At 39.3% G+C, this 22008-nt stretch overlaps 1 protein-coding gene across 5 annotated transcripts in view; it reads right to left on the bottom strand.

Moving 5' to 3' along the window:
• TSPOAP1 (TSPO associated protein 1) overlaps positions 1 to 22008 on the bottom strand; it is a 224871-nt gene that overhangs the window by 129995 nt on the left and 72868 nt on the right. For 2 of the 5 annotated variants that reach the window (XM_056558563.1, XM_056558562.1), the window contains 5 exons: positions 20155 to 20229; positions 16206 to 16310; positions 12567 to 12695; positions 12258 to 12434; positions 6918 to 7163 (listed from right to left, as the gene is read on the bottom strand). The exons of 2 other annotated variants lie outside the window; for them this stretch is intronic. In XM_056558563.1, the coding sequence (XP_056414538.1) occupies positions 6918 to 7163; positions 12258 to 12434; positions 12567 to 12695; positions 16206 to 16310; positions 20155 to 20229 (732 nt within the window). The remainder of the gene's footprint in view (positions 1 to 6917; positions 7164 to 12257; positions 12435 to 12566; positions 12696 to 16205; positions 16311 to 20154; positions 20230 to 22008) is intronic. One more of the 5 variants, XM_056558564.1, reaches the window with a different exon arrangement.

The raw sequence follows: 22008 nt of genomic DNA, 5'->3' as shown, positions 1-22008 counted from the left end.
GAGACCTGAATGACCCGCAATAACCGCAAATCGCCGGTCTGAATTGACTGGCAATTTGCGGCGATTGGAAATACGGAGGGTGTTCAGCTACCCCCCTTTGTCCTTAACCCCTTAAGGCCCGGGTTTTTTTTTCGTTTTTGCATTTTCGTTTGTTGCTCCTTGCCTTAAAAAAAATCATAACTCTTTCAATTTTGCACCTAAAAATCCATATGATGGCTTATTTTTTGCGCCACCAATTCTACTTTGTAATGACGTCAGTCATTGTGCCCAAAAATCTACGGTGAAACTGAAAAAAAAATCATTGTGAGACAAAATTGAAAAAAAAAACGCCATTTTGTAAATTTTGGGGGCTTCCGTTTCTACGTAGTACATTTTTCGGTAAAAATGACACCTTATCTTTATTCTGTAGGTCCATACGATTAAAATGATACCCTACTTATACAGGTTTGAATTTGTCGCACTTCTGGAAAAAATCATAACTTCATGCAGAAAAATGTATACGTTTAAAATTGTCATCTTCTGACCCCTATAACTTTTTTATTTTTCCGTGTATGGGGCGGTATGAGGCTCATTTTTTGCGCCGTGATCTGAAGTTTTTAACGGTATCATTTTTGCATTGATAGGACTTATTGATCGCTTTTTATTCATTTTTTCATGATATAAAAAGTTACCAAAAATGCACTATTTTGTACTTTGGAATTTTTTTGCGCGCACGCCATTGACCGTGCGGTTTAATTAACGATATATTTTTATAATTCAGACATTTCCGCACGCGGCGATACCATATATGTTTATTTTTATTTACACTGTTTTTTTATGGGAAAAGGGGGGTGATTCAAACTTTTAATAGGGAAGGGGTTAAATGATGTTTATTCACTTTTTTTTTTGCAGTGTTATAGGTCCCATAGGGACCTATAACACTGCACACACTGATCATCATTGATCACTGGTTTCTCATAGGAAACCAGTGATCGATGATTCTGCTGCATGACTGCTCATGCCTGGATCTCAGGCACTGAGCAGTCATTCGGCGATCGGACAGCGAGGAGGCAGGTAGGAGGCAGGTAGGGGCCCTCCCGCTGTCCTGTCAGCTGTTCGGGATGCCGCGATTTCACCGCGGCTATCCCGAACAGCCCACTGAGCTAGCCGGCATGCTTTCGGTTTCACTTTAGACGCGGCGTTCAACTTTGAACGCCGCGTCTAAAGGGTTAATAGCGCGCGGCACAGCGATCAATGCCGCGCGCTATTAGCCACGGGTCCCGGCCGTTGTTAGAGGCCGCCCCGCGTTATAGATCGGGAGTGGACACATGACGTTCCAGTACGTCATGTGTCCTTAAGGGGTTAAGTACCGTATGCCCTATACTGTACGCCCTTTGTCCCAAACAGGTTAATCGCTTTTGATTAAAAAAAAAAAAAATTATGGTATATGAAGAGACCAAAAATTAGCAATTTTGTTTTTTTTTTTTTTTTTTTTTTACATGTACACCATCGACCATGCGGTTTAACTAACCTTTATTTTAACAGTTTGGACATTGACGCACATGGCGGTACCACATATGATTATTTTTTATTACATTACATTATTTAAAATTGGTAAGGGGGGATTCAAACTTTTATTAGAAGGGATTAATTACCATTTTTCTCATTTTAACCCCTTAAGGATACAGCCCATTTTGACCTTAAGGACGCAGCCGTTTTTTGCAAATCTGACCACTGTCATGTTAAGCATTAATAACTCTGGGACGCTTTAACTTATTAAATTGATTCTGAGACAGTTTTTTCGTGACATATTCTATTTTTTTTAATGTTAAATTTATGTCGATACTTGCATCATTTTTTTCAATCTAAGTCATGAAAAATGTGAAAATTTAGCATTTTTCAAACTTTGAAGCTCTCTGCTTGTAAGGAAAGTGGACATTCCAAATAAATGATATGTTGATTCACACATACAATATGTCTAGTTTGTGTTTGCATCATAAACTTGACATGTTATTACTTTTTGAAAACATTATAGGGCTTTTAAGTTTAGCAGCAATTTTCAAATTTTTCATGAAAGTTTCAAAATCTGAATTTTTCAGGGACCAGTTCAGTTTCAAAGTGAATTTGAGGGTTTTTATGTTAGAAATACCCTATAATGGACCTTATTTTGAAAACTGCACCCCTTAAAGTATTCAAAATGACATTCTGAAAGTTTGTTAACCCTTTAGGTGTTTCACAGGAATAGCAGCAAAGTGGAGGAGAAAATTCAAAATCTTTATTTTTTACACTAACATGTTCTTGTAAACCCATTTTTTTTTTCATTTTACAAGGCGTAATAGGTAAAAATATCCCCCAAAATTTGTAACCCTATTTCTCTCAATTAAGGAAATACCTCATATGAGGATGTAAAGGCATGGCACACTATTTGGGAAACTACACCACTCAAGAAACGTAACAAGGGGTATAATGAGCCGTAACACCCCACAGGTGTTTGACAAATTTTCACTATAGTTGGATCCGAAAATTAACAATTTTTTTTCACTAAAATGCTGGTGCAACCATAAATTTTTCATTTTTACAAGGGGTAATAGGTAAAAATGTCCCCTAAAATTTGTAACCCCATTTCTCTCAAGTAAGGAAATACTTCATATGTGGATGTATAGTGCTCTGTGGGTGAACTAGAGGGCTCAGAAGGGAAGGAGCGACAATGGGATTTTGGAGAGCGAATTTTGCTGAAATGGTTGTTGGGGGGGCAGGTCTTATTTAGGAAGCCCCCATGGTGCCATGACAGCAAAAAAAACACATGGCACACTATTTTGAAAACTACACCTCTCAAGCAACGTAACAAGGGGTATAACGAGCCTTAACAACCCACAAGTGATTGACAAATTTTCGCTAAATTTGGACATGAGAATGAAAAAGTAAATTTTTTTCACTAGAATGCTGGTGTTATCCCAAATTTTTCATTTTTACAAGGGGTAATCGGAGAAAAAGCCCCCCAAAATTTGTAACACAATTTCTTCTGAGTATGGAAATACCCCATATGTGGATGTAAAGTGCTCTGTGGGCGAACTACAATGCTCAGAAGAGGAGGAGCGCCATTGAGCTTTTTGAAAGAGAATTTGGTTGGAATAGAAGTTGGGGGCCATGTGTGTTTACAACGCCCCCCCGTGGTGCCAGAACAGTGGTCCCCCCCACATGTGACCCCATTTTGAAAACTACACCCCTCACAGAATTTAATAAGGGGTGCAGTGAGTATTTACACCCCACTGTCGTTTTACAGATCTTCGGAACAGTGGGCTGTGCAAATGAAAAAGTACATTTTTCATTTTCACGGACCACTGTTCCAAAACTCTGTCAGACACCTGTGGGGTGTAAATGCTAACTGTACCCCCCCATTATTATATTCCGTAAGGGGTGTAGTTTCCAAAATGAGGTTGCATGTGGGAGGGGTTCCACTGTTCTGGCTCCATGGGGGCTTTGTAAATACACATGGCATACAATTCCAGCTAAATTTTCTCTCAAAAAGCCCAATGGCACTCCTCCTCTTCTAAGCATTGTAGTTCACCTGCAGAGCACTTAACATCCACATATGGGTTATTTCCATACTCAAAAGAAATGGTGTTACAAATTTTGGGGGGCTTTTTCTCCTATTACCCCTTGTGAAAATAAAAACTTTGGGGTAACATCAGCATTTTAGTGAAAAAAAAACACCAGATTTTTCATTTTCATGTCCAACTTTAACCCCTTAAGGACCCGGGGTTTTTCCGTTTTTTGCATTTTCGTTTTTTCCTCCTTACTTTTAAAAAATAAATTTTGCACCTAAAAATCCACATGATGGCTTATTTTTTGCGCCACCAATTTTACTTTGTAATGACGTCAGTCATTTTACCCAAAATTCTATGGCGTAATGGAAAAAAAAATTAATTGTGAGACAAAATAGAAAAAAAAACAAAAAAACGCTGTGTTGTAAATTTTGGGGGCTTCCGTTTCTACACAGTACATTTTTCGGAAAAAATTAGACCTTCTCTTTATTCTGTAGGTCCATACGATTAAAATGATACCCTACTTATATAGGTTTGATTTTGTCGTACTTCTGGAAAAAATCATAACTACATGCAGGAAAATTTATACATTTAAAATTGTCATCTTCTGACCCCTATAACTTTTTTATTTTTACGCGTATGGGGAGATATGAGGGCAAATTTTTTGCGCCGTGATATGAATTTTATAGTGGTACCATTTTTGCATTGATAAGACTTCTTGATCGCTTTTTATTATTTTTTTCATGATCTAAAAAAGTGAACAAAAATGCACTATTTTGGACTTTGGAATTTTTTTGCGCGTACGCCATTGACCGGTTTAATTAACTATATATTTTTATAATTCGGACATTTCCGCACGCGGCGATACCACATATAATTATTTTTATTTACACTTTTTTTTCTAAATGGGAAAAGTGGGGTGATTCAAACTTTTATTAGGGGAGGGGTTAAATGATCTTTATTGACTTTTTTTTTGCAGTGTTATAGCTCCCATAGGGGACTATAACACTGCACACACTGATCAGTGTTATAGTCCCATATGTGGCCCTAAACTGTTGCCTTGAAATACAACAGGGCTCCAAATTGAGAGAGCGCCATGCGCATTTGAGGCCTAATTTAGGGGTATATTGAGCGTCCGGAGACACTGTGATCAAGAAACAAAGCGCCGTAAATGTACTTTTTTTGTCCACATAGGGGGCTATACCATGCAATCTTAATTGCATACACTGTTTAATGCTATGCCATAGCATAGCATTGATCAGTGTCATCGGTGCTCTGCTGCTCCAGCCTGCTGAAGCATTCTGGAGCAGCAGAGTATCAACGAGGAGGCAGGTAAGGGCCCTCCCACTGTCCACTCAGCTGATTGACATTGCAATTTTACCATGATGGTCCCGATCAGCTCCGCTGTGCTGCCAGGATCGTTAAAGAGTCCCTGTCATCAAACCATATTTTCTAAACTAACTCAGATTATATTCCCTAACTACTCCTAACCCCCCTCCTGCCTTTAAAAAAATTTCCGAGCTTTAAAGAGCTCTGTATCATACTTTTCCCCTTGCTCACATTGTGTTAGCTAAAATCTTATCCACTATCTGCAGGAGAGGTTTAAGTTTGTGGGGGGTCTGAGTGCTGGGGCCCCCTGCATTCTCCTGTATGTAGCGGCACCTCATGAACCCACCCAAAGTGAGGGCCGCCACGCCCCCTCCATATATCCCTATGGGAGAGCCAAAGATAGTCAAAGCCCTCGCGATCTAAAACTTATCTTAAAAAGAGTAGCTCCCACCATTCTTTTTTCTGTCCCTACCTATTGCCCATCTATCCCTAACCCCCCTATTTTTTTTGTTTACTATATTAAAAATGGCTTTTTTTTTGCCTGATAGTGTGCTCACTTACCAGGCAGACTTCCTCAGCAAGCGCGACATCACTGATGCCTGCTGGGGGGCTGACTTCCATCCTTAGTTCATCTATACAGGGTGCCTCCAGCTGTTCCACCACTACGACTCCCAGCTTGCCCTGACATCTACTGGCTGTCAGGGCATGCTGGGAGTTGTAGTGGAGAAAAAACTGGAGGCACCCTGTGGTGAAAAAAGTATGTGTGTTACGGCGATGGTCGCAGCTGCCGCACATCCAACTCCCCCGAACCTCGCCATGCAACCCGCTATACACCCCCCCCCCCCAAACCCCGCCGTGCAACCAGTGGGGGCTGACCTCACCTGACTGCAACATGAACCGGGAAAAAGGAGACAAGCCTCGATCGACCCTTCCGCACAGGTACTAATATCCTTGAGCCTACCATCCATGACAGTAGACCCAGGACCTCTTGGGCCCACCCTAATAGGGACAGGAAAAAGCATCAGTGTGAAGAGAGGAGGAATTTTTAAAGGAGTACCCCAGTGCTCTCTGCTGACATCACGAGCACAGTGCTCTCTGCTGACATCTCTGTCCATTTTAGGAACTGTCCAGAGCAGCATATGTTTGCTATGGGGATTTTCTCTGACTCTGAACAGTTCTTAAAATGGACTGAGATGTCAGCAGAGAGCACTGTGCTCCTGATTCAGCAGAGAGCTCTGTGTTCCAAAAAGAAAAGAATTTCCTCTGTAGTATTCAGCAGCTAATAAGTACTGGAAGGATTAAGATTTTTTAAATAGAAGTAATTTACAAAATCGGTTTAACTTTCTGGCGCCAGTTGATTTAAAAAAGGTTTCCACCTCTAGCCTCTCGTGTACCTTTTCCTGTTCTAAAAAGATCAATAGGAACTTGCGGTGGTCTGGTCATAGGGACGAGGAAGGAAAAAACATATGTTCTATAGGTCCATTTCTCTTTTGCTACCTATACGCTTTCATACATACATTCCAGGCTGCTGTGTCTCATTCAGAGTGAAATCTGTCAAAGGATCTACCTGTCAAGAACCACTGTCTCCTCTCCTTAATGATCTTCAAAGCCGATAAAGCCAGATAAAAAGCCTTCCTTTATTAATTCAGACTGCCCTAAGAAAATGGGATTCCAAATATCAGACAATCCCCTTTAGACTATCAACCAACAACTTTTGTTTAGAGGTTTTGTGTGAAAAAATGACGCAATCTATCGGGAAAAAAATACCATACCCAGATCATGCTGAAATTTCGAAAAGTTGCCACTGAGCCTTAAAACACAACTAAAAGGGGGGGGGGGGGGGGACCCACCACCCCCCCCCCCCCCCCCAAACATGCCATGTGGGATTTCATATTTCCCTATTCACTCCCAGCTAACACCATCCAGCAGCATTTCTGGCCCCCAAAAATGCCAGGCATTTATTTTATACAAAAATACTGTCTTTCTAGCCTTTGAGGGAGAACACACCTTCCTTTTAAGCAGATCCATATTACCAGAACGTACTTCGTAAGTACTGTTTCTCACCTGAACAGAGTCCATCGATGTTGTCATTATAGAATTATCTGGATCTTGTGTGGGTTGTTCAGAGGAAATCATTCTCAAACACATCATTTCGGAGGGTTTTGGAGAACTATGGGCCTCAACTCTTGACAAATTAAGGGATTCTTTCAAGTATTTCATGGCAATTTGCCTTTGTAACCGTAGGACTTCCTTCTGAGACTCATGTAACAAACGGTTAAAGTCATTCAGCTTCAAGTAATTTGGAAAGTCCTGTATAACATAATTATTAAAAGTCAGAGCAACTACGCGAATGTATAAATGTATACCTTAAATGTTAGGCACTAGATGCAAATTTCCAGGCACATTTGCTATTGGATGATTGAGACAGCCCAGTGATCATAACATTTAGCATAGTCATAACTACAGATGCTTGATTGGGTTCCCAATGATCTTCACTTCCTGGTCACCTGTTGAAAGAGAAATGCCCGCTCAGCCAAACACTGAGTTAGGCTGGGTTCACACCATGTTTTTGCAATACAGTTCCCGTATACATTTTCAATTTGAAAACAGTACGGAAACATATTGAAAACCGTATGAATTGACTCGCCACTGAAAACCATATGCAAAAAGATGCATCAGGTTGTGTCCATTTTGCATTCTGTATGGTTTTGTCTGTTTTTTTCCCGTACCCAAAACCGTGGCCTACCATGGTTTTTGGTCCGGGTGAAAAACCGTATTGAAACTTAAGTTTTTTTTAACATAGGAGTAAATGGGAACCGTACAGAACAGTATGTGCATACGGTTCCATCCGGTTTTTTACTTTGCACAGTTTTTTTCATGGAATTTCAATCAAACAAGTGAAACTTTATTCATAATGGAATGAAAAGTTAAAAACGTTTAAGTTTTTTTCTTAAAAAAGCGGATGCAACCGGACATCATTTTTCAAACCATATACGGTTTTTAACCGTATACGGATTCCAATTTGTGTACACATATTGATATAGTTTAGTCAGGTTTTGAGGAACCCGTTTTTTTTTTTTTTTATCAAAAACCTGTATGGGAACTGTATTGCAAAAACGTGGTGTGAATCCAGCCTAAGACAGGACCAGAATGTTTTTATACTGTACCTGCAGGGACCCAATAAGTGGTCAAACAGCAGTGTCAGGGATAGGGCAAGTGAGGTGAACAAAAAAAAAAAAATTCACAACCTTTTACCAGGCTGGACAACTCCTTTAACGTTCAATCAATATCAGGGAAAAAGTATCTGGACTGATGTAATAATTCAAATCAATAAATGAAATGATTAACATAAATAAACAGCCAAAAAAAGAGGTTATAAACTGCTTTTTTGTTTCCGTTTAAATGTATACTTTTACACACTTGAAAAGGAAAAAAAACATATGTTAAATGATGTTTTCCATACAGCAAAATTTGTATCCCATTTACTTTCTTTATGCAAAGGTATATATTTTTTTAGTTGTACACAATAATGTAGTTATGTTTTTTATATACTTTAAAAACTGAGTTTACATATCTACATAAACCTGTTGCACGGGAATCAGTTTTTTTGTGCAAAAATTTGTCATCAGCCTTTTCTCCCTCTTTTACTAGCTAAGATACAGAGCGAGATAAGAAAACGCTGCAAGACACATTTTTCTATCCAGCGCCTGGACCACTCCAGCATCTCCACTGACAAGTTGGATGCCTTAAAGGGGTAATCCGGTGGAATTTTATTTTATTTTTTTTAAATCAACTGGTGCCAGAAAGTTAAACAGATTTGTAAATTACTTCTATTAAAAATGTTTTACCCTTCCAGTACTTTTTAGCGGCTGTATGCTACAGAGGAAATTCTTTTCTCTTTGAATTTCTTTTTTGTCTTGTCAACAGTGCTCTCTGCTGACACCTCGGTCCTTGTCAGGAACTGTCCGGAGCAGCATAGGTTTGCAATGAGATTTTCTCCTGCTCTGTACAGTTCCTGATACGGGCATTAGGTGTCAGCAGAGAGCACTGTATACAAGACAAAAAATAAATGTAAAAAGAAAAGAATTTCCTCTGTAACATACAGCTGCTAAAAAGTACTGGACGGGTAAAGATTTTTTAATAGAAGTCATTCACAAATCTGTTTAACTTTCTGGCACCAGATGATTTAAAAAAAAAAATGTTTTCCACCGGAGTACCCCTTTAAGTGATACTATTGAAAACAACGGGATCAGTTCTGGCAACAGTTTTTCTCTATCGTGTTACTACTAACGCTAGAGGAAACTTGGGGCAGATGGCCTAACTAGGCTAAATGAACTTTATTTAAAATAAAATGTACGTGGTCCTCTATTTATGCCATTAATAGTTTGTCTTTTAAATGCACAAGTTGATTCATTTCATTTGGAGGTTAATAAAAACTTATTAAACAAAAATGTCTGGGGTAGTTCTTTGGTATTTGTATCCCTAAGTTTTATTTCACAGTAACATAGTTACTGAGTTGATCCAGAGGAAGGCAAAAAAAAAAAACTCATACTAGAGGTAAAAATTCCTTCCCGACTCCAAATATGGCAGTCAGAATAAATCCCTGGATCAACGATCTGTCCCTATAGATCTAGAATCCATAACCTGTAATGTTATTATTCTCCAAAAATGCATCCAGACCCCTTTTAAATTCTGTTACCAAGTAAACCATGACCACCTTCTCAGGCAGAGAATCCCACAGTCTCACTGCTCTTACAGTAAAGAACCCCCGTCTGTGCTGGTGTAGAAACCTTCTTTCCTCTAGATGTAGAGAATGCCCCCTTGTTATAGATACAGTCCTGGGTATGAATAGATCATGGTAGAGATCTCTGTACGGTCCCCTGATATATTTATACATAGTTATTAGGTCGCCCCTAAGCCTTCTTTTTTCTAAACTAAATAACCCTAATTCTGATAATCTTTCTGGGTACTGTAGTCCTCCCATTCCCCGTATTACTCTGGTTGCCCGTCTTTGAACCCTCTCCAGCTCCAATATATCTTTCTTGTACACTGGTGCCCAGTACTGTACACGGTATTCTATGTGTGGTCTGACTAGTGATTTGTACAGCGGTAGAATTATTTCCTTGTCGTGGGCATCTATGCCCCTATTGATGCACCTCATTATTTTATTTGCCTTGGCAGCAGCTGCCCGACACTGGACACTACAGCTAAATTTACTATTAACTAAGACTCCCAAGTCCTTTTCCACGTCAGTCGTCCCAAGTGTGCTCCAATTTAATACATAATCCCAGCCTGGATTTTTCTTCCCCATGTGCATTACCTTACATTTATTAGTGTTGAACCTCATCTGCCACTTCCCAGCCCAAACCTCCAACCTATCCAGATCTATTTGTAACAGTGTACTGTCCTCTATTGTGTTTACCGCTTTACAGAGTTTAGTATCATCTGCAAAGATTGCTACTTTACTATTCAACCCCTCTACAAGGTCATTAATAAATATATTACACTGAAAATATACATTAATAAATCACAAATATAAAAAAATCTACCATTGAAGGTGCATATAACATTAATCTGAATTTATTTATTGTGTATGGTACTAAAATTGAGATCTTTAATTCCTGTGCAATCATTCAGATCATTTACAATAAGTTATAGGTCTAAAATGATAATATAGTTAGCGCTGCAGGGGTCTTTCTATGAAGCAATCTACCATGATCATAGATAAATATATTAAATCCAATAAAATGCAATAAAAATATCCACCAACAATTTAGAATGTTCTATTTACAAAGGTGCATAGTATAAATAGTATAATTACAGTATAATCGATAGAGATGCCACAGGCCAGGGCTGTCTTCTGTTACTCCCGAGACCTCTCTGGAATATTGTACATCATTTGAGTCACCCTGGACTTGAAGAGGATAAATAAGAAAACCAGAGAAGGAATCTACAGCTACCAGTGCATGAAATAACCACAAGGTTGAATGTGAATTCAGCTTTATACTTAGATTGATTTTTAACATATGTTGTCGATTAATACTATGCACCTTTGTAAATAGGACATTCTGAATTGTTAGTGGACATATTTTAATGCATTTTTAGAATTTTATATATTTATATATAATCATGATAGATTGCTTCATAGAAAGATGCATGCAGTGCTAACTATATTATTATTTTATGCAAATTTAAAACATAACTGATATTCAGAGGTCCACACTTATAGTATAGTAGCAGCGTGGGCGAAGTCTCACAGTCTCTTTCCATATCTTAGTGCTATTGTTTTATTGTGATTAAGTTCTAGGTCTATTTTTAGCTTTTTATGTCCATTTTACAAAACAACCTAAGGGCCATTGTCCACAACACATGCTTAAAGGGGCAGTAATCGACATGCTTAGGAAGGAACTGCGCTTGTCTTGGGGCTAAATGGCTATGTTGTGAGATTACCATAACACTGTGGTGAACTTTTATTTCCTGTTTGACTTATGTTTTTTTGATAACAAATCCCACAATGCCATTTTCCTCCCTCTCACACATTAGCCACCCCACCCATTGAAGCAAAAGACCTGTGGTTTTCAATCAGGGTGCCTACAGCTGTTGCATTAGTTGCAGTTTGATCCCTCCACCCATTGAAGCAGACAGGCTCCCTGTCATCAGCTGACTAGTGAGTCAGGTCTCAACTGCATTGCAAGCTGGGAAAAATCCGAGACAACAGTCATTTTGTATGCTGGTAAAAATCACAGAAGAATTGTGAGAAAACTGTCACACAGAGGTACACACACTATATTATGAACTAAACTAACTTTACAGCCCCTGTAGCATAGTCAAAAAAAATCCTGGAATACCCCTTTATTACTAGGAGGAGTTTCTTAATTGTCAGCAATCTTAGGGTGATATGGTTGCTTTCATCTTCACTGTCACAAAACCATTAAGCTAAAAAAGTAAATTAGAGCAGCGTGAGAGTCACATACCCTGCTGCGCTGCGAGAAATGCCTAGCAACGGGCACCACTAATTACATAATGAAATAGTCCAAGTACATTGCACAAAATTCTTCCCCAATATACAAATCTACACTTCTGTACTCCTCATCCATCTTCACAAAAAGGCTAATGCACAGATTACACAATATTCTGACTGCGGTAAAATTAAGTAGCCATATCATAAGAGTTTTGGATATTACCATACCCTTTATACAGAGCCAAAATATTATCCACCTTTATCATTGTTTATAACATTTGATAAAAGCAGCGCCCAGTTAAATATTGAACAGTATGGTTCCCCAGACTCCTGTCATGTGTTTTGCACCCAGTCAGCTAATCTCTGAAATAGTGAATGCATTATATAGTGTGAAGTGTATACATAGTGAAGAGATGGCAAAGAAAGGCTTTAGTTACACTTACTTTTCCACCAGACAGTTTTGCTTGCAGCTCTTGACACTCTTGCTTTAAGGTTTCAATCTGTTTGTCTTTAGCCAATAAAGCACTAGCCTGTTCACTCATGTCCTTAGCTCGCTGGCGTGCAAATGCCTTCTTACATAGTTCCAAACCAGCACCCCTAAGGTGTATTGGAGTATTAACCTTAAAATTTAAGAGAAAGTCATCAGTGATGGCTTAGGTAACTTCATCTTTTGTCCAGTTGACTATTCTTTTCTGCAAAGAAAAAACACTGACTAACATGCACACAAGACAAACATTCCACAGAAGACGCACCATTTTCAGATTTGCTTCCTGAAGCTTTTGAGCTCTTTCTTCCAAGCGCTTGGCTATAACTGCAAGCTCTGCATTTTTTCTCTTCAGTCTTTTTACCTTCTCCTCAGTCTCTGGGATGCTGCTTTTTCTCTGAGAAAGTTAAATTGAACATGTCAGTATAAAGCAAAATACAACCATATTAAAAGTAGAAAACTAAGACGATGACTTACACACCATGGAACAGGAGACACTGAATAGTCACTGAGCAAGTCAGCATTTTTTGTATAATAAACTTCTATAATTTACATATGGCTGCTGTTAACGCCTTGAGGACACAGCCCATTTTCATTTTTGCGGTTTCGTTTTTTTCCTGCTTGCCTTTTAAGAGCCATAACTTATATATTTCCATTGACATAGCCATATGAGAGCTTGTTTTTTAGGGTGACCAACTGTACTTTGTAATGACACCTTTAATTTTACTATAAAATGTATGACAAAACCTAAAAAATATTTATGGCAGAAAATTGAAAAGAAAACTACAGTTTGAAACTTTGGAATGTTTTGTTTTTACACAGTGCACTTTACTTTAAAATGACATTCTCTTTATTCTGTGGGTCAATACGATTAACCCCTTAACGACCATGGACATGTATACACGTCCATGTGTCTTTAAGCAGGTATGGTGCAAGCTCCTGACTCGAGCCTGCACCATACTGGCGAGGCCCCAGTTGATTCTTCTAGCTGAGGGCTGGCGTTAATGGCTGACGTGGCGATCACCGCGGCCGGCTATTAACCCTTTAGATCTTTGACACCGGTGTCTAAAAGGTACCTTTAACTGCTCCCAGCGGGGTGGTCCAGTGGGGGTGGTGGCAGGATCCACCGTGGAGGTAGCAGGAGGGCTTACCTCACGTCCTGTGCTGGCTGCGGCTCTGACAATGATAAAGCCTGGCAGGACCAGACTTTATCAATAAAGCGCAGAGCACACAGATCAATGTGGTTCTATGGAACTACATCGATCTGTATGAGGAATCTAATGATTTCTCCTAATAGTCCCTTAAGGGGACTAAAAGTGTAAAAAAGAAAGTTTTAAAAAGTTTAAACACACACATTAACAGGATAGGGGATAAGTGTTTGATTGCGGGTGGTCCGACCGCTGGGACCCCCCGCGATCTCCCTAACAGGGCGCCACCATTAACGCTCATGGTGAGCGCTAAGGCGCGTAGCGCCGTCCTATAGGTCGACGGTGACGCCCCGTCTCCTCCCCGTCCCCATACAGTTCTATGGGGGAGACTGAGGCACGAACGCTGCCTCCCCGCCTCTCCGATAGAGAGGTATGGAGGAGGCGTGCCGGTTGCAACATCATGCTGCTGCCGGCACGGGACAGCCGCGGCCCCGTACAGGAGATCACAGGGGGTCCCAGCGGCCGGACCTCCCGCGATCAAACACTTATCCCCTATCCTGTGATAAGTGTTAATCACACTGCAGATGTCCTTTAAAATAAACATGTGGTATCGCCGCGTGCGTAATTGCCCAAAATCTAAAAATATAAGGTTAATTAAACCGCACGGTCAGTGTCGTACACGTAAAAAAATTCCAAAGTTTAAAATTGCAGATTTTTGGCTACTTTGTATACCCTAAAAAAAATGTATAAAAAAAGTGATTAAAAAATCTGATCAAAACAATCATAGTACTGATAAAAACTTCAGATCGTGGCGCAAAAAATGAGGCCTCAAAAAAAAAAGTTAATGGGGTCAGAAGAAAATTTTAAACATACTAAATTTGGTGCATGTAGTAAAATAAAGAAAACCTATATAAATTGGGTAGCATTGTAACCGTATGACCTACAGAATAAATGTATGGTGTCATTTTTACTGAAAAGTGCACTGCGTAGAATAGGAAGCCCCCAAAAGTTACAAAATGGTGTTTTTTTTCCAATTTTGCCCCACAAATATTTTTTTTCTGGATTCACCCTAAATTTTGTGGTGACATGATTGATGTCAATACAAAGAACAATTAGTGGCGCAAAAAATAAGCCCTCATATGAGTCTTTAGTTACAAAATTGAAAGCATTATGATTTTTAGAAGGTGATTAGGAAAAAATTAAAGTGCAAAAACTGAAAAACCTGTGGTCTTTAAGGGGTTAAAACAACCTCAAGGGAGTGAACTTTTTCAAAAATTTTTTTGAATTGACATTTTCTGACCACTTTAGCTTTTTTTCGTATACGAGGCTGTATGAGGGCCAATTTTTTGCGCCATAATCAGTTTTTTGTATTGGTACCATTTTCGGAATGATCTGACTTTTTAATCGCTTTTACCTTTTTTTCTGGGATATTATAAAAACTGCAATTCTGTGGTTTGGTATTTTTACATTTACGTCATTTTCCGTACGGGATACATAATGTTACATTTTAATATTTTGTATAACTGCGCATGCAGCGATATTAAATATATTTTTATTGTGTTTACATGTTTTTATATAGGAAAAAGGGGTGAAGTGAACTCTTAATATGGAAGGAGTTAATGTGTGTCTTTTAAACTTTTATAAAAACATATTTTTTTTTTTTTTTTACACTTCATTAGTCCCTTAGGGGACTTTTAGGAGGAATCATTAGGATTCCTCGTACAGGAACTATTGAACTCCATTGATCTGTGTGCTCTGCGATCTATTGATAGAGCCTAGTCCAGCCAGACTCTATCATTGACAGAGCCACGACCACAGGGAAGCAGAGGTAAGCCCTCCGGCTACCTCTATAGTGGATAGCCCAACAACCCCAAGCTCCATACACCACTCTGAGCACCGCCGTGCTTGTCTGGGACTTTCAGGTCTGGCCCTGCATGTCCAAATCAGGGCTAAGGGCCTGAAAAATTCACCTGCACGGTGCCCGGAACTGCATGTCCTGGGCGTTGGGCGATAGTAATCCCACATCCCTGAACCTGTATGGTTATATCCTTCTTCTATTAATGTACCGCTTTAACAAAAAAAGTTAAGCGTTAAAGTATGTTAAATCTCCTTATTCTAGCCCCTATAACTTTCTCACTTTTCTGTATACGCCTCTGTATGAGAGCTCAATTTTTGTGCCGTTATCTGTGGTTTTTTTGGGCAAAATTTTTATGCAGAACTACGCCCACTGTCTTGACTCATTGAACCCCCCCGATCATGCTGCGCTTGGTCCTAAGAGTCTCTGTAAGCCCCTTTAATGCTTCAGATGCTGTGATGAGTGTTGATGATGGCATCTGAAGGGTTAGGTGAGCACTGATGTATGCCATCAGCAGCCCATCCCTGACCGCTGACAGCAGCCAAACCAGGATCTAAGACGAGAGCACAGCTCTTGTGCTTGCTTCATAGTCCCGATGAGACTCAAATGTACCTGTACATCCTGGTGCGCCAAGTACAAGGCAGCCAGGGAAAACAGGTATGCCCTGCATCCTCTAAGGGTTAAGTATTCTCATTGTACACATGTATGGTGTATCCACAGGATGTGATAGGTAGATAGAGATTGAAATCTTTAGGAATTACAGAGAAAGAGTAACTTTTGTGACAACTATAACCCCAACTGAACCTCAACAACTGGAGGTTACCTTGAGAACATCAATTTATTAAGTTATATAAAATCAAATTACAAATGTTTTAAAATATTTAAAAAAACTTTTTTTTCTTACCAATATGATATTTTCTTCTTTCAAATCTTTACAGCGTTGCTCCAGCTCTTGTAGTGCACTCGGCAAATCTGGACCTTGTGCTGAAGGAGAACTGTCACTGATATTCTGCACAACATATCAGAACATTAATATTGTATTATAGTTAGATTTTAGTTTCTCAAGCCTACATGATTTAAAGCCAGTAAAAAAAAAAAATATGTTTTGCATATTAAATGGGGGGGGGGGGGGGGGGGGGAGTGTATTTAAAATCCTGTTCAAGCAATGTGATCATGATGTATATCTGAATGTGCCGTAGACTCTGACATCTCCAAACTCTCCCAAACTATTGTACTCTGTAAACCCATCAGACGTTAAATTCTAATCTGTAATTTTTATCTTTCAGCTAACCTGCATTCCCCCACTGTAAACCTGCATACTGTTGCCTAGAGAGGACTATTAATCTCAGACATATAGTAGAAAGGACTAAGACACCTGCTTTTGTAGGTGTATAGCAGGGGAATACAAGCGAGTAAAAAAATAAAAATAGCAAATTTGGAATCAGCATCTTTTAACCTGGTGCATGTTAGCCTATCACAGGCCGTGTAGTTGAGGGTACACAGTATTCTGAGAAAGTGTAGCAGTAATTTTGTGTGACATTGTATCACAAATTACCACAAATGTTTTCTCTTGGACTGTTCTCACGCATCTCATGTGTGTTAAACAATTACATAAAAATAAAAAAAATGAAAGGGGTATTCCAGGAAAACACTTTTTATATATATCAACTGGCTCCGGAAAGTTAAACAGATTTGTAAATTACTTCTGTTAAAAATTCTTAATCCTTCCAATAGTTATTAGCTTCTGAAGTTGAGTTGCTGTTTTCTGTCTAACTGCTTTCTGATGACTCACGTCCCGGGAGCTGTCCAGCTCCTATGGGGATATTCTCCCATCATGCACAGCTCCCAGGACGTGACATCATCATTGAGAAGTTAGACAGAAAACTTCAGACGCTAATAACTATTGGAAGGATAAAGATTTTTTAATAGAAGTAATTTACAAATCTGTTTAACTTTCCGGAGCCAGTTGATATATAAAAAAAAGTTTTTGCCTGGAATACCCCTTTAATCCTTTCAGTAATTATGAGCTGCTGAAGTTGAGTTGTTCTTTTCTGTCTAAGTGCTCTCTGATGACACATGTCTTGGGAACTGTCCAGAGTAGAAGCATATCCCCTCCTACTCTGTGCCGTTCCCGAGACAAGCAGAGATGTCAGCAGAGAGGACTGTTGCCATATAGAAAAGAACAACTCAACTTCAGAAGCCGATAATTATTGGAAGGATTAAGATTTTTTAATAGAAGTAATTTACAAATCTATTAAAAAAAAAAAAAAAAAGTTTTTTTCCTGGAATACCCCTTTAAATTTATGTAACCTCCGTGCATTGCTTGTCCTGTTCATGCATGGGACCTACACCCAGAATTCTCTATTTTATTGTTGTCCATGCGGCCAGCGACAATAAGGCACATAGTCTCCAGAGAGTGTGGATATGCTGCAGTAGGCAGGTGGATAGCAGAGCGTAAGGGATTTACTAAAGTCATGCTATTCACCCTCTCACTGTAGCATAGCCACATCCTTGGAGACCATGTGATGGATGAAACATTTGGGGAGATTAATCAAAACTTGTAAACAAGCACTGACCAGTTGCCTATAGCAACCAATCAGATGGCTTATTTTATTTTTCAGAGGCCTTTTTAAAAATGAAAGAAGCAATGTGATTGGTTTGCTATGGGCAACCGGTTAGCTTTACCTCTGCGCAGGTTTTGATAAATCTCCCCAATTGTCTTTGGTGACATGGAATGCTGGGAAAGGCCAGAGACAACCGTAAAATAAAAAGACTTGTACTACAGCACTTTCGGGTGTGAGTAATCGTGCATGTAAATTGGACAAAGCAGTGTACAGAGGTAATAGAAGCATATTACACAGTATTATAATTTGACATCATAGGCTCAAAGGAGAAGAGAAAAAAATCCATGAATAACTCTTTAATAAGGGGACCTGTCTACATATTTGGGGTGGTCTACTTACCACGAGCTCTATCTACCAACTGGAGAAGCCCTACCTCCTTACCTACTGAGGAGACATACCTATTTAATGGGAATTATTTTGGGAACTTGCTCTGGTAGTGTCAAGTTCAGAGAAGATGCAAGATGGAACATGGGGGTAGGTTTTAGGTCCATAGGTCTATACTTCTGGAAAACCCCTTTAAGGTGTCCTTGTCATTTGGAAAGTTTTGACATGTCACAAAGACGTGAATAACCATGCTTCTTTCCACTCAGTCTAATCATCAGCACAGAGACTCCCATCAATCAAAACTTTTGACTTGTGTCCGACATGTCAAAGGTTTTTTCAAACGACAGGACTCCAAGTTAAAGAGCCATTTGGCATATCCCCTTCATTTCAGATTTCTACTAAACTCAAAGTGTACTTTTGTGCATTTAAGTCATATTATGAACAGAAAATAATTTACATTGTGCTTCAGTTATGCCATGCCTCCTCCATAGTGAAGAAAGCCTTATATGGTTAAACTTTAGGTCACTGTCATTTTACCCAAATTTTCTCTAGAGTTGTCTCACCAGAGAAAACTTTTAGAAGAAAGCTGTCCTGGTGATCAGATGGCCTTGTTTATGACAATCAAGCACCCCTAATATGGCTTATAGACATGGGATGTCTTCATGAGACAACAACTTAAAGAGGACCTGGGGTTAGTCATTAAAAATGAGTTTTTAGCATCAGGATGCCCGATTCTAGTAGTGCTCTTTCAAACTAATCCCTTGTTCGCAAGGGTTTTACAAATATTTTACTTTTAATTGAATTATAAGAGGGGCAGGACCTTTATTGCAAAACAAAGTGTAAATGCTAGGCTAAGGGGGAATATATCATGTTCTCGTTATATGATTATGAAGCTCCTAAAAAAAAAAAAAAAAAAAAAAAAAAACCTTGAAGCCTCAAAAGTGTGATGAAAGCAGAATCTTCCATGAAGACCCTGATGCATGTTGCTTAGGGGTATTGGTCCATCTCACCTGCACCAAGGGAAAACTAAATTGGATGTAGGATGGCAACAGCACCATGCCAGAAAAGCGCCTCTAAAGAAATGTTTTCACAAGTACATAACTGACTGTACAAAGAATTTTTAAAGGCCATATTGTTAAAAGGGGTACTCCGGGGGAAAACTGGTGCCAGAAAGTTATACAGATTTGTAAATTAGATTTGTAAATTACTTCAATTAAAAAATATATTTATCCTTCCAGTACTTTTTAGCAGTTTTATGCTACAGAGGAAATTCTTTCATTTTTGAATTTCTTTTTTGTCTTGTCCACAGTGCTCGCTGCTGACACCTGATGCCCATATCAGGAACTGTCCAGGAGATAATCCTCATAGCAAACCTATGCTGCTCTGGACAGTTCCTGACACGGACAAAGGTGTCAGCAGAGAGAACTGTGGACAACACAAAAAAGAAATTCAAAGAGAAAAGAATTTCCTCTGTAGCATAAAACTGCTAAAAAGTACTGGAAGGATAAATATATTTTTTTAATGGAAGTAATTTACAAATCCGTTTAACGTTCTGGCACCAGTTCAATAAAAAAAAAAAAAAAAAAAAAAAAAAAAAAAAAAAGTTTCCACCGGAGTACCCCTTTAAGCCAAAACGTCACACTTGTAAATCCATTTTTTAAGAGAGACCTGGTGCGGTCGATGTCCTGCATCCAGATTAGTTACCCCTCTGAGCCTGACCTGGTGCGGTCGATGTCCTGCATCCAGATTAGTTACCCCTCTGAGCCTAGCATTTACACACTATTTCGTAGTAAAGTTACCACCCATCTGACAATTTAGTAAAAAGCACAGCATCAACCAAATAGTAAAACCTCTATATCTTAGGAAGCAGCCAAGGAAATAGGAATCTCAGATTTTTAGACTGACCACAAGCCTTTTCTGAATGGACTGCACTAGTGTATTTGGCCTTAGTTCTTTAGTCTTTTGGAAGGAGGGCCTTGTCTAAACAGAAAATTGTTAAGAAAAAGACAAAGAAATATTCAGCAAAACATCCAGAACAAAGGATTCATGATAAAAATATGAAAGTATTGCCAACCATAGATTATGTGCCAAGGCAAGCAGCTTCTTCTTGGCATCAGCCAGCTAGTTCATTAATAAAGCATGTAATAATGTAATGCTCAAACAAACATACTCTTGTTGAAACTGCAACCACAACTTCACTTTGTGGCGAGACTCTGGCAAGTGCCCTTTATAACCCAATAAGCAAAAGAAAACATTTGCTGCCTGCATGAAACACACCAGATTAAACAAAAGCAATTACAGAAACATATAACCAGACTAACCACATAATATGGTTCGTAAAAAATTAAGTTCTGACAGATGAAGTCAGTGGGGTCATCATATTGGTCATGGCTGTTGTAAAAACATTGTGGGCTTATCCCAATATTAACCCCTTAAGGACCGGAGGTTTTTCCGTTTTTGCATTTTCGTTTTTTGCTCCTTGCCTTTAAAAAATCATAACTTTCAAATTTACACCTAAAAATCCATATGATGGCTTATTTTTTGCGCCACCAATTCTACTTTGTAATGACGTCAGTCATTTTGCCCAAAAATCTATGGTGAAGCGGGAAAAAAATCATTGTGCGACAAAATTGAAAAAAAAAAACGCTGTTTTGTAACTTTTGGGGGCTTCCGTTTCTACGTAGTACATTTTTCGGTAAAAATGACACCTGATATGTATTCTGTAGGTCCATACGATTAAAATGATACCCTACTTATATAGGTTTGATTTTGTCGCACTTCTGGAAAAAATCATAACTACATGCAGGAAAATTAATACGTTTAAAATTGTCATCTTCTGACCCCTATAACTTTTTTATTTTTCCGTGTATGGGGCGGTATGAGGGCTCATTTTTTGCGCCGTGATCTGAAGTTTTTAACGGTACCATTTTTGCATTGATAGGACTTATTGATCACTTTTTATTCATTTTTAAATGATATAAAAAGTGACCAAAAATGCACTATTTTGGAATTTTTTTGCGCGCACGCCATTGACCGAGCGGTTTAATTAATGATATATTTTTATAATTCGGACATTTCCGCACGCGGTGATACCACATATGTTTATTTTTATTTTTATTTACACTGTGTTTTTTTTTTTATTGGAAAAGGGGGGTGATTCAAACTTTTAATAGGGGAGGAGTTAAATGATCTTTATTCACTTTTTTTTTTCACTTTTTTTTTGCAGTGTTATAGGTCCCATAGGGACCTATAACACTGCACACACTGATCTTCTATGTTGATCACTGGTTTCTCATAAGAAACCAGTGATCAACGATTCTGCCGGATGACTGCTCATGCCTGGATCTCAGGCACTGAGCAGTCATTCGGCGATCGGACAGCGAGGAGGCAGGTAGGGGCCCTCCCGCTGTCCTGTCAGCTGTTCGGGATGCCGCGATTTCACCGCGGCTATCCCGAACAGCCCACTGAGCTAGCCGGGATGCTTTCGGTTTCACTTTAGACGCGGCGTTCAACTTTGAACGCCGCGTCTAAAGGGTTAATAGCGCGCGGCACAGCGATCAATGCCGCGCGCTATTAGCCACGGGTCCCGGCCGTTGTTAGAGGCCGGGCCCGACCCGCTATGACGCGGGGCCACGCCGTGGCCCCGCGTTATAGATCGGGAGTGGACACATGACGTTCCAGTACGTCATGTGTCCTTAAGGGGTTAAAAGTTGTCAATTATCCAGAGAAGAGGTGTTAACTTGCTGGTTGGTGAGGGTC

This window comes from Hyla sarda, chromosome 2 (assembly GCF_029499605.1).
Source record: "Hyla sarda isolate aHylSar1 chromosome 2, aHylSar1.hap1, whole genome shotgun sequence".
Taxonomy (NCBI): domain Eukaryota; kingdom Metazoa; phylum Chordata; class Amphibia; order Anura; family Hylidae; genus Hyla; species Hyla sarda.
Note: the sequence above shows the minus strand (reverse complement) of the source record. Positions and strands in the feature narration are given on the sequence as shown.